This window comes from Microcaecilia unicolor, chromosome 2 (genome assembly GCF_901765095.1).
Source record: "Microcaecilia unicolor chromosome 2, aMicUni1.1, whole genome shotgun sequence".
Taxonomy (NCBI): Eukaryota; Metazoa; Chordata; class Amphibia; order Gymnophiona; family Siphonopidae; genus Microcaecilia; species Microcaecilia unicolor.
Window position 1 is genome coordinate 40043043 of NC_044032.1, and position 15283 is coordinate 40058325.

The 15283-nt window shown below is 44.4% G+C and overlaps 1 protein-coding gene across 1 annotated transcript in view; it reads right to left on the bottom strand.

Annotated features, from left to right (window-relative positions):
• Window positions 1-422: 422 nt before the first annotated feature.
• Window positions 423-15283, bottom strand: part of SYT4 (synaptotagmin 4) — a 52129-nt gene continuing 37268 nt past the window's right edge. Inside the window, exon 4 of the mRNA XM_030191902.1 lies at window positions 423-730. Within this exon, the coding sequence (XP_030047762.1) occupies window positions 423-730 (308 nt within the window). The remainder of the gene's footprint in view (window positions 731-15283) is intronic.

Genomic DNA, 15283 nt, shown 5'->3' on the forward strand with positions numbered 1-15283 from the left:
TTTTGAAAAGTCACCAATCTGTGCACAGGGCGTACTTATACATTTTAGATGTATGCATAGTTATAAAATTACCCGTTCAACTGTTAGACTTACTTTTGTTATACTATCAATTTATCATGTCCAATGTTTTTTTTCTCATAAAATATTTTGTACTCATATTTAAGCTGTTACTCTTACACAATGTCATGACTACGTAACAGAAAATGAGTCTTATCTGAGAATTCTGTCATTTCTGTTGGCAGGTTTTGTTTTTGATTGTTCAATGTCTACAGCTGCCTTCTTTTGTGATAATTCAATCCATTCTGCACTAAAAGGATGTCTTGTTACAAGCCTTTAATTACACGTTGCAAAAAAAAAAAAAAAGAAAATTGCTCCTTGCCTATGGAAACATTTGTTCAGTTCCAGACTCTTTTTCTAGGACGCTAACCATCACACAGCATGTGCCACTTGGCAATTTGTCTTCTAGGATGTTCACAAATTTCCTTCCAGTGCTCTCCGCCTGTTCCTTCCGCTGAAGCTCCCAGGACTAACCGACCAACGACCTCATTCCTGGACCCCCTGTCCGAATCCAAAACCAAAAACTCAACGCTGATGTCTTCTAGACCCTCACAGGGAATGTCAAAGACAAACAATTCGTTAAACACGGCATTAGGTGTGCATTTCTTGACGTGGGTCTTCTTCTTCGAGATTCTCTTCTTAGCATGGTAAAGGTTCACCTTGACATAAGGATCTGCAACGAAAAACACCATCCTCTTTTAACAATCATCACCAATCATATTGCAAAAACCAGATAAAATGGAACTATAAACTGCTTTGCTCTATTGCTGCTGCAGCTCTTGAGAAAAAATATTCTATGAAATCCTTTTCTATGGTATTTTACTTGCGTGAAATCTTTTTTTTTTTTAAGTTTGAGACAAAGAAGTTTTCTGTTGCAATGATGAATCACTGAACACACAGGTTATTTGCAATGGGTATATTACTATTGAAGTGTTTGTTAGGTGATAAGTCACTGTACTGGAATGAAAAGCTTCGGATCATTCTTCAAGACATGATAGTTTACAACAATAAAACAGTCATTGTAATGGTGTAAGTTCAGAAAAGAATTACCATGAGCTTCATAAGCTATTTTCACCCTTCTATTCCATGAAATATGAAAGATTGATTTTTCACCAGAACACAGGGCAAATGCAGCTGGTTATCAATATGCTGGTTAGCCTATAAATCCCATATTCACTTAGGATGAAAGGAGACATCAATCCTTTGAGAGCAACATTCTTCATGTAATGGACCATATTTAAGGAATGGGGACAAAATAAATCTTACAGTATTTTTTGTATAGCTTTAAACTTTCATAGTGTTTTGTTTAGCATTTTAGTTGTCCCAGATTTTATAGTCTAGAAATGTGCCATTTCTAAGATGCACAAACCAAACATACTCAATATTTTTGTACAGTTTAAATATATGAGCCTATGCCATATCAATGATAAAGAAGATTCATGCTATGTGTTATGAAGTGTTACATAGCCATGATTCTGGCATATTATGCTGGGACAGGCACTGGGATAAGAATTAAACCTGTGATCAGGGGCCAAAAAAGTTATGCTGTACTTAGGATAATTCTGTGGTCAGAATATTAGGTTCTTTACTTTAATTAAATTTCAACTGACAAATATCACAAGGAGAGAAACGTGATTCACACATGTACTTTATCATTAGTGTTTATTCTGTTCAGTTCATCAATCACCAAATTCCACATATTCACAGTGAGCCAAACTCCTCTTAAGCAATGCTGCAAACTGAAATTGAGTCAATGGGTACCCATCAACATGCACGAGCCAATATAGGCCACCCGCAAGCCGTAACTGCATAGGGTATGCTACCAGCATGGTCATCATATGCAACCTTATCCAGACACCCTTTCCCAACGCCCTGTGTTCCAGAAATACCTCTTCAAACAATAAAATAGTAGCTCCCACCCCCCTCTTTGAGGATGCAACTCCTTAACCCTAACACCATTAAAAAATGGCCACCATACATGCAGCTCAGAACAAAACAACTTCAAAGTATGCAGTGCATATTTTCTAGCGAAAAAGGTGCCAGTACTCAAATGCCAGGCCACCCTTCAGGGGGTGGGGTGATCACTAAGGGACCCACCCCACAATAGCCAGGCCCCCTGCAACCAGTCACAGAATCTATGACAAGGCAGAATTGGTGTGTAGGGCCTGAGCTCTTTCATTAAAACTTGGGGACCATGGGTCAATTTTAGCAGACAATGGAAAAGGTGCCGGTACTCGGTACCCCCAAGTACCTTCTCAAAAAAAGCCCTGAAAGTATGAGAAACAAGCAGTTTGGAATGAACTGAAGAGCACAATCAAACCATCATGTAAAATTGGCAATTTCATCAACCATATTCCAGTAGATTCAGTGCCACAACCATTACCATAACCATAACCATTACCATGAATTAACTTTCTCACTTAAGGGGCCCTTTTACTAAGCCGCCTAAGCGTCTACGCGCACCCAATATGCTCCAAAATGGAGTTACCACACAGCTACCATGTGGCTCTTGCAGTAATTTCATTTTTGGTGCGCAGCCGAAAAATAAATTTTATTTTCTGACGCATTTATCGGACACACGCCAAGTGGCCTTTGGCTCACGTAGGGCATTACTGCCCAGTTACCGCGCAAGACTTTACCGCTAGGTCAATGGCTGGCAGTAAGGTCTCAGACCCAAAATGGACGCGCGGCAATTTTCATTTTGCTGCGCATCCATTTTTGGCTATGAGATATAAAACTCAAAATTTTTTTTTTTGTTAAGATTTCCAGCTGTAAGAAATTCAAATCAATTAGACAATGCTCCTCCGGAACAACATGGTGCAGGTAGCGCTGAAAACTGCTTCGGTACTGACCATCAGCACCCAAAACGAGTGGAGCAGCGACCAGGCAATGAGATGCCAATGAAATTTGTAGCAATTAGATGGGGCAGAGGGAACAAAGGGTGCTGGTGAAATATCCATCTTTAACTGGTGAGAAAAGTGTGCCACGAGGAAAACCTTGAATGAATACAGATGACTTCTGGCAGGAAGTGATGGGAATAGTCTTAATAGACCATGCTGATATCATAAGGAAGGAAAGAAGGTGAAACCCACTCTTGCTATCTGTCTACACCGGCCCTCGAGACAACTGTAGTAGTGATTAGGGCACTCTCTGGGATTTAACGATGAACAGCTGGTTGAGAACCAGAAGCCAATGAACAGTAGCAGTAAAATCCGGCTGCTTACATCATGTGGGATCGGCAAGGTACGAGGAAGCGAGGCTCCATCTTTGAGACGGTGCGCCAAAACATTGGCTCCCGATTAAGGTCAGACTATTTTTCAAATCCAGCACAATCATCTTCAAAAGACTGTTTGCCATGTCACCGGATTACATGCTAGACATGATCAAACTATCACCAAGAAATGTAAATCTAGGAATCAGAGGTTACCTACTACTTCACTTGCTCAACTGCAAAAATGTACTATACAAGTTCACCTACACAGTGGGATTTAGCTACCTGGGCTCAAAATGGTGGAACTCAATTCCTCTAGTCATAAGAAACATCACAAACTACCTCCAGTTCAGAAAAGACCTAAAGACCTACCTCTTCAGGAAATTCTATTAGTAAAATATACACTAAGCATTCTGGAACAACAATACTCAACTCTTACTGTAATGCATCTTTTTATTTAAGAAATGAACTAAGACATATCTTCTAAAGAAACCCAATGACTATTCCATACGCAATAATAGTTATCTTGCCAACCACTGTAAAACACAGCATCATAAAACCTTGTAAATGTAATTGAATCAATGTAATCTCTAATAAATGTAGGCCACATTGAACCAAAACTCATTTTTGGATAATTATGGGTTAGAAGTATGAATGAATGAATGAACAACTTTTTTCATCCTGTTACATGAACCAAGGTGTCTCCCAAGGTTCATCAATGTCTCCAATCCTTTTTAATGCATTCCTGAGCCCGCTGGGGCAAGTACTAAAATTCTTGGAGATCCTATACTAAATCCATGCAGATGACATTCTTCTTATTGTCCCAAAGAGAAACTCACTGCTGGACACACACACACACGCAGGTCAAAATCACAAACACAAAATATTAACCCAGATAAAACAAACATTCTTTGGCGGTGAGAGAGCAGGCTTATTGACTACTAACACCACAATTTCAGCGATTTCCATCAATCTTGCCAAAGGTTACTAATCAATGGATAGCTATATAAGGCACATTGCAACAAAAGATACTTTGGTTGCTAAGAGTCTTCTGAAACCTAAGAAAAGTAATCCCCTGACTAGTCTATTGCAATTTTGCACTATTTGGATTGCTGAACAAACATATAAACCAACTACAGGGTCCACAAAATATAAGAATAGCCATACTGGGACAGACCAATGGTCCACCTAGCTCAGTGTCCTGCTTCCAGCAGTGGCCAATCCAGGATACAAGTACCTGGTAGAATCCCAAAGAGTAAATGTGCATTGTGATTTGGGGGAGTAAGGGGAGGTGATCCCTGTGTCCCTCAAGTGGTCATCTGGTCATTTGAGGCACCTCTTGTGTGGAGTAGAGGAGTAGCCTAGTGGTTAGTGCAGCAGACTTTGATCCTGGGGTAGTGGATCAATTCCCACTACAGATATTTGTTATAAAAACAGGTCCAGCTCAAAACGTTTAAGTTTTATTATTGGACGTCTTTGTTTTGTTCCATTATCGCTGAAAGACGTCCATGACTTAGGAACGCCTAAGTCCCGTCTTGAACACACCCCTGGCACACCCCCTTGAGATTTGGACATCCTTTTGATGGACTGCAGTTGGAGATGTCCAAAATTGGGTTTCGATTATACCGATTTGGACGTCCCTGTAGATGGACGTCCATGTTCTGATTTATGTCAAAAAATGGATGCCCATTTCTTTCGAAAATAAGCCTGATAGTCTGTCTAATGGACAGGCCAACAGTGCTTATTACATAACAAGATATAAGTATTGATGAGTAAAAATGCCAAGGTGTCTGTGTATGGTCATTATAAAATATGGAACACATATATACTTAGAAGGTCTGTCCAAAATATATCGATGTGCAGCAAGAACAGCAAAGACGACTCAGAAATGAGTGGACAATGTTCCAATGTATAAAAGAGTTGAGTTTCAACCACTTTTAATAAACTTTTTATCAACTCTTTAATACATTGGAACATTGTCCACTCATTTCTGAGTCGTCTTCGCTGTTGTTGCTGCACATTGTGTGTTCTGTGGAGATTTGTTTCTTCTGCACATACGTACATCAAAATACATCCATACCATGCCTCCTTTCCCTACAGACAGAATCTACATGTTGCCATATATACATATAATTAGCTTCTTTTCTAAAATCACAATATACACGTATACGCTGTTTCACAAGTGTCAGTCTGCTTTTCAGATATGTGGATAGTGCCTAAAGTTTCTAAAATGACCTCCTTAACATGTTCAATAAACTGTTCTATGGTTAAAAAACAGCAGAGTTCTAAAAGTTATCCTGGAGAACAATGTGATTTTCTAGCACTATTACTACTATTTCTACTACTACTAGTAGTACTAATACTACTTATTAGTATTATTATTTCTAAAGCAGTACCAGGCATGTACAGCACTGACACATATGTATAATTTCTTTGCAGGTTTTCAGACATTTTATTAAATTAACTCAAGTGTTATTAAGCTGTGCACTATGGGGTCCATTTACCAAGCTGCAGTGAAAGGGGCCCTGCACTAGCGGCAGTGTGTGTTTTTGCCATGCGCCAAGGCCCCATTTACCAAAGAGAGTAAAAAGGCTGAAAAGAAATGGCTGTACGGTAAGTTTGTACTTGCTGAGCGTTCATTTCGGGGAGGGGGGGAGCACTTCCCCCCCCCCCCCCGCCCACTGAGGTGGCGGTAAGGAGTCCCGCTCTAACCCAGCAGTAAAAATAAGGGAAATAAATTTTCTGTGGTACACCACCCAAACTCTCATCCACTCTCTCGTTACCTCTCGCCTTGACTACTGCAACCTACTCCTCACTGGTCTCCCACTTAGCCACCTATCCCCCCTTCAGTCCATTCAGAACTCTGCTGCACGTCTTATCTTCCGCCTGAACCGATCCACTCATATCACCCCTCTCCTCAAGTCACTTCATTGGCTTCCGATCAGGTACCGCATTCAATTCAAGCTTCTGCTACTAACCTACAAATGTACTCGATCTGCAGCCCCTCCCTACCTCTCAACCCTCATCTCCCCTTACGTTCCTACCCGTAACCTCCGCTCTCAAGACAAATCCCTCCTCTCAGTACCCTTCTCCACCACCGCCAACTCCAGGCTCCGCCCTTTCTGCCTCGCCTCACCCCACGCGTGGAACAAACTCCCCAAGCCCATACGCCATGCCCCCTCCCTGCCCATCTTCAAATCTCTGCTCAAAGCCCACCTCTTCAATATCGCCTTTGGCACCTAACCTCTACACCTCTACCCAGGAAATCTAGACTGCCCCAACTTGACATTTCGTTCTTTAGATTGTAAGCTCCTTTGAGCAGGGTCCGTCCTTCTTGTTTATTTTGTACAGCGCTGCGTAACCCTAGTAGCGCTCTAGAAATGTTAAGTAGTAGTAGTAGGTAAGGAGTCCCGCTCTAACCCAGCAGTAAAAATAAGGGAAATACATTTTCTGTGGTACTAGAAATGGCATGTGGTGGGAGCAGAATTCCCGCTGGGCTGCTGTGGCAGGCCGGTGGTCGTTCCGCATTGGCACCCGGCGAGCCTATTGCCTTGTGCCAACCCTTTAGTAAAAGGGCCCCTACATTAAGTTCCAGAACCATTTCTACAGTTGAGTTTGTACACAAACCATTTAGGAAATGCCCTAATGAAATTAATGAAGTGAAGAGATAGGCACTGAAATTACACGATCAAAACTTTCTGTCTTTTTCAATGTATTATTAGCTATTAAACTGTTGTATTCCACCGTGAATCATTCAGGATGTGTTTTGACAGTTACTGTTAACCTCCAGTCTTTGTGCCTGCCAAAACACCCTCTCATTTATTATCTTTTGTGCAGTAGATACACAATTTATATAATAGATTAGGGCCCTATTGCGATATAGAAACCAGCACTTGCATATGTATAAAGCATACATGTGTAAAACCTGATTTTAAGAAGCTGTTTTTTACATGGGTAAAGCTGAAGTTTGTGTATGTTGGATGGGGATGTTGTATAGGTATATTGTCATTGGAGGCTAAGGATTCATGTCTCCAGGTTTCGTTTGTCCGTGGTCAAACATCCCACTCTCTTCTATACTAGGGAGAGACCACAACATACACATATGGGACCGAATTCTGTAAATAGTGCCAAACATCAGCAGCAAAGAATAACATGATAAGCACTATTCTATAAATCATGCTGAAAGTTAAGCACCATTATAGAATACTCTTAGCACCTAAAGATGTGAGGATTTACACCAAGTAAACCCTGGTGTAAATCCTTGTGTCTAAATTAGGTGCGGATCCCTCTTCCTATATAATAATTCTCACCTCCAACGTTCTAATGGGCCTGCCTGTGTCCGTGGCTCCTTCGGAGTTACTGAGCTAAGCTCCGAAGCCAGGCTGACGTCACCAGAAAGGAGACACCAGACTGGCTGTGACATAAGGAAGCGGAGCCCCCTCACATCGCGTATCACCAACCCCCCCCACCCCCTCGGCGCACCAACACCCCATCCTCGGCGTACCAACACCCCCCCCCTCCCTCCCTCCCTTCCAGTTCAAGGCCCCATCACGCCCCTCCCTCCGATTTCAACACCCCCCCTCCGCGTTACTGAGCCCTGGACCCCCCTGCCGTGACCCTCTCGATCCCCCATTCCCGCCAAAAACCTTCCCCCACCGCCGTCGTGTACCTGTGCTGACGGGGGACCCCAACCCCTGACAGCCGAAGTCCTCTTCTCGGCTGCCGCGGTGTTGCTTCCTGAATGATCTGATCAAGTTTCTGTGTGTGCGTCAGACCTAGAACTTTGTCCCTGTTGATACCTACACATGTATTCCTGCTTGTATTTTAGAACAGCCTCTACGTTGGGCAGATCCTGTTTATAATACTACTGAAATTATACACATACTTACCTATATAGGTCAATTCTGGTTTCTACATTCTTTCTAAATTTGCCTCCATATGCATTGTGTATTTCTATTATTTACAGCATTCATTGTCTACAGAATATTTACAGCAAATATAACAAATTCTACACACTTCTGAAGAAAACTAGACATTTGATTAACACCTCAAAACCATACAAAATACTCCATTGATTGACAAGGATTACCACATTAATATATGCTGCTGGGCATTAAAAAACATTATTTACCATAGGTCTCATTATATAAATGGGACTTATTTACTAATAGCATTAGAACTCGCTAATGCCATAGTGCACATTAGTAAACTCTGACCACTATAGACCAGGGGCGTAGCCACGGGTGGGCCTGGGTGGGCCCAGGCCCACCCACTTTCCCTCCAGGCCCGCCCAGGCGCCCATTCACATCCTTCGCTCGCTGCTTCTCCCCAGGCTCCGCTTCGCTGCATCGCTCAGCACTCTTCTTCTTGCCTGTCGTGCGGTGCTGCAATTCATGCAGGCGGCTGTGCTCTCCCCTGCCGCGTCTATCCGGTCCTAACAGGAAGTGCATCAGAGGACCGGATGGACGCGGTGGGGGGGAGCGCGGCTGCCTGTGTGAATGCCTGCGCAGTGTGCAGCGTGCAGCGTGGCGGGCGAGAGGAAGAGTGCAGGGAGCGACGATCATGCGGCGAAGCGGAGCCTGGGGAGAGGTGCGCATAGCTACATTTGGTGCGCTCACTCTGCCAAGGTACCGGGCAGGCAGCAGAGCAGAGGGAGAAATCTTGTTTAGTGGGAGGAGAGGGAGAAATGCTGCCTGGAGGGAGAGGGGGATAGGGACAAGAGATATGGGGTGGATGGAGAAGGAGAAATGTTGCATGGAGGGGGAGGGAGAACACAGGGAGAAATGTTGGACACAGGTGAAGAGGAGGGAGAGATGGTGCATGAGGGTGGAGGGAAGGAAGAGAGAGAGAGACAAAGGGGTAGAGGGGGCAAGAAAGGGAGAAATCTTGTATATGGGGCTGGAGGGGAGGGAGAGATGGTGCACGGAGAAGAGAGGGAGAAATGTTGGGCATGACAGTGGATGGGAAGAAGGGAGAGACGCTGTATGGGTGGAGGAGAAAGACATATTGGACCTGGGGCACAAGGGAGGGGGAGACAGAGATGGTGGACAGTGGGAGAGAGACAGAAATGTTGGACATGGTGAAGGAAGGAAGAGAATGCTGCATGGGAAGGAGGGGGAAGACAGCTATTGGATCTGGGGTACAAGGGAGGGGGAAAGAAGGATGTGGACAATGGGAGAGAGGGGGAGATGTAGGACATGGGGTTGGATGAGAGGCAGGGGAGATTCATAGGAGAGGGGAGAGAGGGAGATATTGGATCCAGGAGCAAATGAGAATGATGGAGAGATGCCAGACAATGGGAGGAAAGAGAGAGGGAGAAATGCTGGACCATGGGGAGGAGAGAAGGGACAGGGGTGGAGAGAAGAGAAGGGATAGGGAGCTAGAAGGGTGGATGGAGGAAGATGCTGGGAATGGTGGAACCATGTGGGAGATGCTGGAGGGGGGCAGAGGAAGAGGGTGGCAAGGAAATGGATGAGAGGATAGTGATTACAGAAGATAGAAATATAGTAATGGGGAGGAGATTAAAGATGAAAGGGAATGGCTGGAGAAGGAGTGAGTTGGGTAATGGGAGAGCTAGTGGGTGAGAGAAGAAGATGACGATCTGATAGGCAGCTGTAAAGTAAAAAGAAGGAGAAAGGCGAGAAAGAGAGTAAAATTTGAGTTGACAGAGAGGCAGAAAATAAAAAAAAAAGAGGAAGCAACTAAAAAGGAATGATCAGTATGTCAGAGGTAGATGTAGTGAGGGAATAGACAGTAGAGAGGAGAAAAGACAAATGCACAGCAGTCACTTGAAGGAGAATTAGTAGACGCCAGGAAATTAGAAGCAACATAATGGAAAAATAAAATGTCCAGACATCAAAGGTAGAAAAAAGCATTTTATTTTGAATGTTTAAATGGAATATATTAGCTTTGTGAAAAGTGCATAGCAAATGTCTTTGCATTGTGTTCAGAAATGCATTTTTGTTTTTATTTCTTCAGGGTTGTAGTACATGTTAAATTTAACTTCTTGGGGTTCTCAATTCAATTTTTGTGTAAATATTTTTATTTCTAACTTGTGATCCCTTGTTCTGTTTTTGGTGAGGGTCTGTCAGTGTGATAGTAATGGCAGGTACAGAAATCGGAAGGGAGGCAGGGAAGAGAGGGGATTGGAGAGAGTGCCCTCCTTTATTTTCCTACCTGGGCCAGAGCATGTCTAACACTGGCCCTTACCCTTGCTTTATAGCTGATGGGGCTCCCCAAGCATCCATCCTCCAAAGGCAGTCAGAGCTCCCTTCTACCAAGCTCTGCAGTTGGCTGCTGCCCTCGCCCCCCCCCCTAGGTTGCCGCCGCCACTCCCCCCTCCACCTCCTAGGTCGCCGCAGCCACTGCTCTTCCTCCACCCCCCCTGAGATCACCGCTTCCACTCCCCCCTCCGTCTGCCACCGGGCCGGGCTCCCTGCATTGAAATCGCAGTCTCACCTCCGTGAAAGCAGTGCTGCAGGCAGCAGAACGCCTCCCTTCGGCCCTCCTTCCCTCCTTGTGTCCCGCCCTCGCGGAAGTTACATCAGACAAGGGCGGGACACAGGGAGGGAAGGAGGCCCGAAGGGAGGCGTTCTGCTGCCTGCAGCGCTGCTTTCACGGAGGTGAGACTGCGATTTCAATGCAGGGGGCAGACGGTCAACGACGGAGGGCGGGTGGGACTGCGGTGCCAGGCCCCCCTTGGAGGCCCGGACCTGGGGAATTTTGTCCCCCCTGCCAGGTTCTGTCACTGAATATCTGTGGGTAATTGCAACTGCACTGGCTGCTGGAGCTTCTGTGGGTCCTGGCTGAGATTCAGCCAGGACTCACATAATACAGTTATGCAGGCCCCTATTAAATATCGACTGGGACTCATATAAGTATGTCTAGGTGCCTTTGCCTCTCTGATCCCCTCTGGTCCAGATCCCCCTCCTTCCCCTGAGCATGACGCATCAGGGTTGCAGCCCCACCAACCCCCACCCCTTTAGGGCCCCCTGAGATTGTCACTAGGGGTTGCAGCAGCCATTTTGAGGCCAGATCCACAACAGGCAAGAGTGAGTAGGCATTGATCTTGCCCACATGACCACCCCTAGACCACCAGGGAACCTCCAGATAGGCCCAGGGGGCCTTTGAGGGTGGAGGCGAATGGAAGTCTTGGTCCTTGATGCATCAGCTTCGGGAGAAGGGAGATCAGGATTGGAGAAAAACAGATGCCTGGAAGATGCTAACCACAAGTTAACTAGGCACCAGCTAATATTCAAACCGGTGCCTGGTTAGCTTCAAAAAAGCTGTCCTACCTTTAGCAGCTTACTTAACCAGTTAGCTCTGCCCAAGTTCAGCCAATGGATCACCTGGCACTAATTGGACAGTGTAGGGGCGGTCTGTGGTGATATTCTGTGACACTGTCTCGTTAAGTGCCACCGAACAAGAGGACTTAGGCAGCCATAAGTGAATCAAGCAGGCAGGAGCCTCCCCTGCCCAGTCAATTTGCTTTGACTTTCGGGCAGAATGTGTCTAAAAAGTGTACATATAAATTATAGCAATCCCTATGAGGAAAGGTTGAAGTGGCTAGGGCTGTTCACCTTGGAGAAAAGATAGCTGAGGGGAGATATGATAGAGGTCTATAGACCTGGCATGGAAAAGGTAAACGTGAATCATTTGTTTACTCTTTCCAAAAATACTAGGCCCAGTCTCTCGGTGGCCCTGGTGCCCGGAAGTGGTCCGGCACTAAATATCCAGGGCTAATATTGTCTATAGTGGTCAGAGTTGCGATGATGCTGCAAAGTAGTACTTTTAAAATGAATCAGAGAAACATTTTCTTCACTCAACGTGTAATTAAACTCTGGAATTCATTGCCAGAGAATGTGGTAAAGGCGGTTAGTTTAGCGGGGTTTATAAAAGGTCTGGACAGCTTCATAAAGGAAAAGTCCATAAACCATTATTAAAATGACTTGGGGAGAATCCACTGCTTATTTCTGGGATAAGCAGCATAAAATGTATTGAACGTTTTGGGGATCTTGCCAGGAACTTGTGACCTGGATTGGCCATTGCTGGAAACAGGATGCTGGGCATGATGGACCTTCGGTCTGTCCCAGTGTGGCAATATTATGTACTTAAATGCCCAATTTACTGATCATTTTGTCTACTGTACATGCAATACAAAGAAAAGCCTTATTAAATCAGCCTAGTGTGTGGTGTTAGCCAAAACAGGATGCTAGAAATTGTTAGGAAAGGGATGCAAAATAAGACCAAGAATATTATAATGCCTCTGTATCACTCCATGGTGCAACATAACCTTGAGTATTGCATTCATTTCTGGTCACCATATCTCAAATATAGCAGAAATAGAAAAGGTTCAAAGAAGAGCAATCAAAATGACAAAGGGAATGGAACTCCTCTCATATGAGGAAAGGCTAAAGAAGTTAGTGCTCTTCAGCTTGATTGAGGTCTACAAAATCCTAAGTGGAGTAGAATGGGTAAAAGTGAATTGATTTTTCACTCTTTCAAAAAGTACAAAGACCAGAGGAGACATTCGGTGAAATTACATGGAAATACTTTTAAAACAAATGGGAAGAAATATTTTTTTCACTCAATAAATAGTTAAGCTCTCGAACTCATTGCCAGAGGATGTGGTAACAGTGGTTAGCACATCTGGGTTTAAAAAAGGGGATTGGACAATTTCCTGGAGGCAAAGTCCATTGTCTGTTATTAGTGGACATGGGGAATCACTGCTTGCACTGGGATTACAGTTTTGAATGTTGCTACTAATCGGGTTAATGCAAAGTACTTGTGGCCTGGATTGGCCACTGTTGGAAGCAGCATACTGTACTAAATGGACCATTGGCCTGACCCAGTATGGCTATTCTTATCTTCTTTGGACCTGAATATGCATGATACAATTATAACCCTCAAAAGAACGCAGTGTAGGTTGCAAATGCAAAATGTAGTTGATGTCTTTAATATCCATATTGAAATAACTGAAATCATTGAAAATTTTACTCTGAAAGTTATTCTGTCATCAAACACCTTATTATCAAGCATTAGAATACATTTAAGTATATCATGTAATGTTTTCTAGTGTTGCACTTTGATCCAGAGCAGTGTCTGTTAACAAGCACAGCTTTTTTTGAAGGGGTATGTTGATCACCCCAGATTTTTAGTTTTACCCCTGACGCAGCCTGAGGGCGAAACGTGGCCACGTCGGGTACTGCTTTTATCTTGGTTTGAATAAATTATTTCTTTGTTTTTATATATGTGTATCGGTCTACTTTTTATAACAGACTAGTGTTTTAATATTTACATTAGTATAATAAGGGATGGACAATCATTTCCTTTCATTACTTAAGGTAGTTTTCACCAGAGTAAATTGACTAAAGCGTGGAACAAATTATTAAAGAATCAAGTTGAAAAAAAAAAAATGAAAACACATTTATTGTACAAAATGTTATTTAAAGATGTGTCTGCATGCATAGGATATAGATATAGTCCAGACTGTAATAACTTTTGATTAATATGATTTGAGGCCTTTTGGGGTGAGAGGATAAAACAGACATAATGGAGTTAATTCTATAACTTGGTGCTTTGATTTATGTGCTACAATGGGGCACAATTAGTGCCAATTTTATAACGGCACTTATGGACATCAAGTTTTACAGACAACCTACTCAAACCCACATTAGGGAGCAAAATTTAGGTGTGACACCTTGTACCATGTCAATGGCAAGTGTAAATGGTTGCACCTAAGTATGGCAAGTGATGTGAGTAACTGATAATAATCTATAAGATATGTCCATTACTTGACACCAAACTGCCCATGTTCCTCCCATGTTTACGCTCACTTTGGAATTACACGCTATCCAGCTTATTTTCAAAGGAGAAGGGCGGCCATTTTCCGACACAAATCAGGAGATGGGTGCCCTTCTCCTAATGGCGGCCAAATCGGCATAATCGAAAGCCGATTTTGGCTGGCCTCAACTGCTTTCCATCACAGGGCCAGCCAAAGTTCAAGGGGGCATGTCGGCAGTGTACCGAAGGTGGGGCGGGGGCGTGGTTAAGAGATGGCCGTCCTCGGCTGATAATGGAAAAAAGAAGGGCGGCCCTGATGAGCATTTGGCCGACTTTACTTGGTCCCTTTTTGTTCACGACCAAGCCTTGAAAAGATAACCACCGGAGGGAATCGGGGATCACCTTCCCTTACTCCCCCAGGGGTCACCAACCCCCTCCCACCGAAAAAAAAATTAAAAACATTTTTTTCCAGTCTCTATGCCAGCCTGAAATGTCATACCCAGCTCCATCACAGCACTATGCAGGTCCCTGGAGCAGTTTTTAGTGGGTACTGCAGTGCAGTTCAGGCAGGCGGCCCCAGGCCCATCCCCCCCCCAAACACCTGTTACACTTGTGGTGGTAAATGGGAGCCATACAAAACCCACTGTACCCACATGTAGGTGCCCCCATTTACCTTTTAAGGGCTATGGTACTGTTGTACAGTTGTGGGGAGTGGGGGTTGGGGGGGTTGAGGGGCTCAGCACCCAAGGTAAGGGAGCTATGCACCTGGGAGCAATTTGTGAAGTCCACTGCAGTGCCCCCTATTGTGCCTGGTTGGTGTCCTGGCATGTCAGGGGGGATCAGTGCACTAGGAATGCTGGCTCCTCCCACGACCAAATGGCTTCGATGTGGTTATTTTTGAGATGGCCGGCCTCGGTTTCCATTATTGGCGAAAACCGAGGCTGGCCACGTCTAAGTCCGGCGATCTCAACATTTCGGCCTACCTAAATGTTGAGATTTGGCCAGCCCCGACCGTATTATCGAAACGAAAGAAGGATGCCCATCTTGTTCGATAATATAGTTGGCTCCGCCCCTTCCCGGGGCCGTCCCCGGAGATGGGCGCCCTTAGAAATGGGCGCCCCCGTTCGATTACGCCCCTCTATGGTACTAGATACTGCTTTAAGGGTCCTTTTACTAAGCTACGGTAAAAAGGGCCTTGTGCTAATGGCAAAGACCATTTTTGCCGCATGCTGA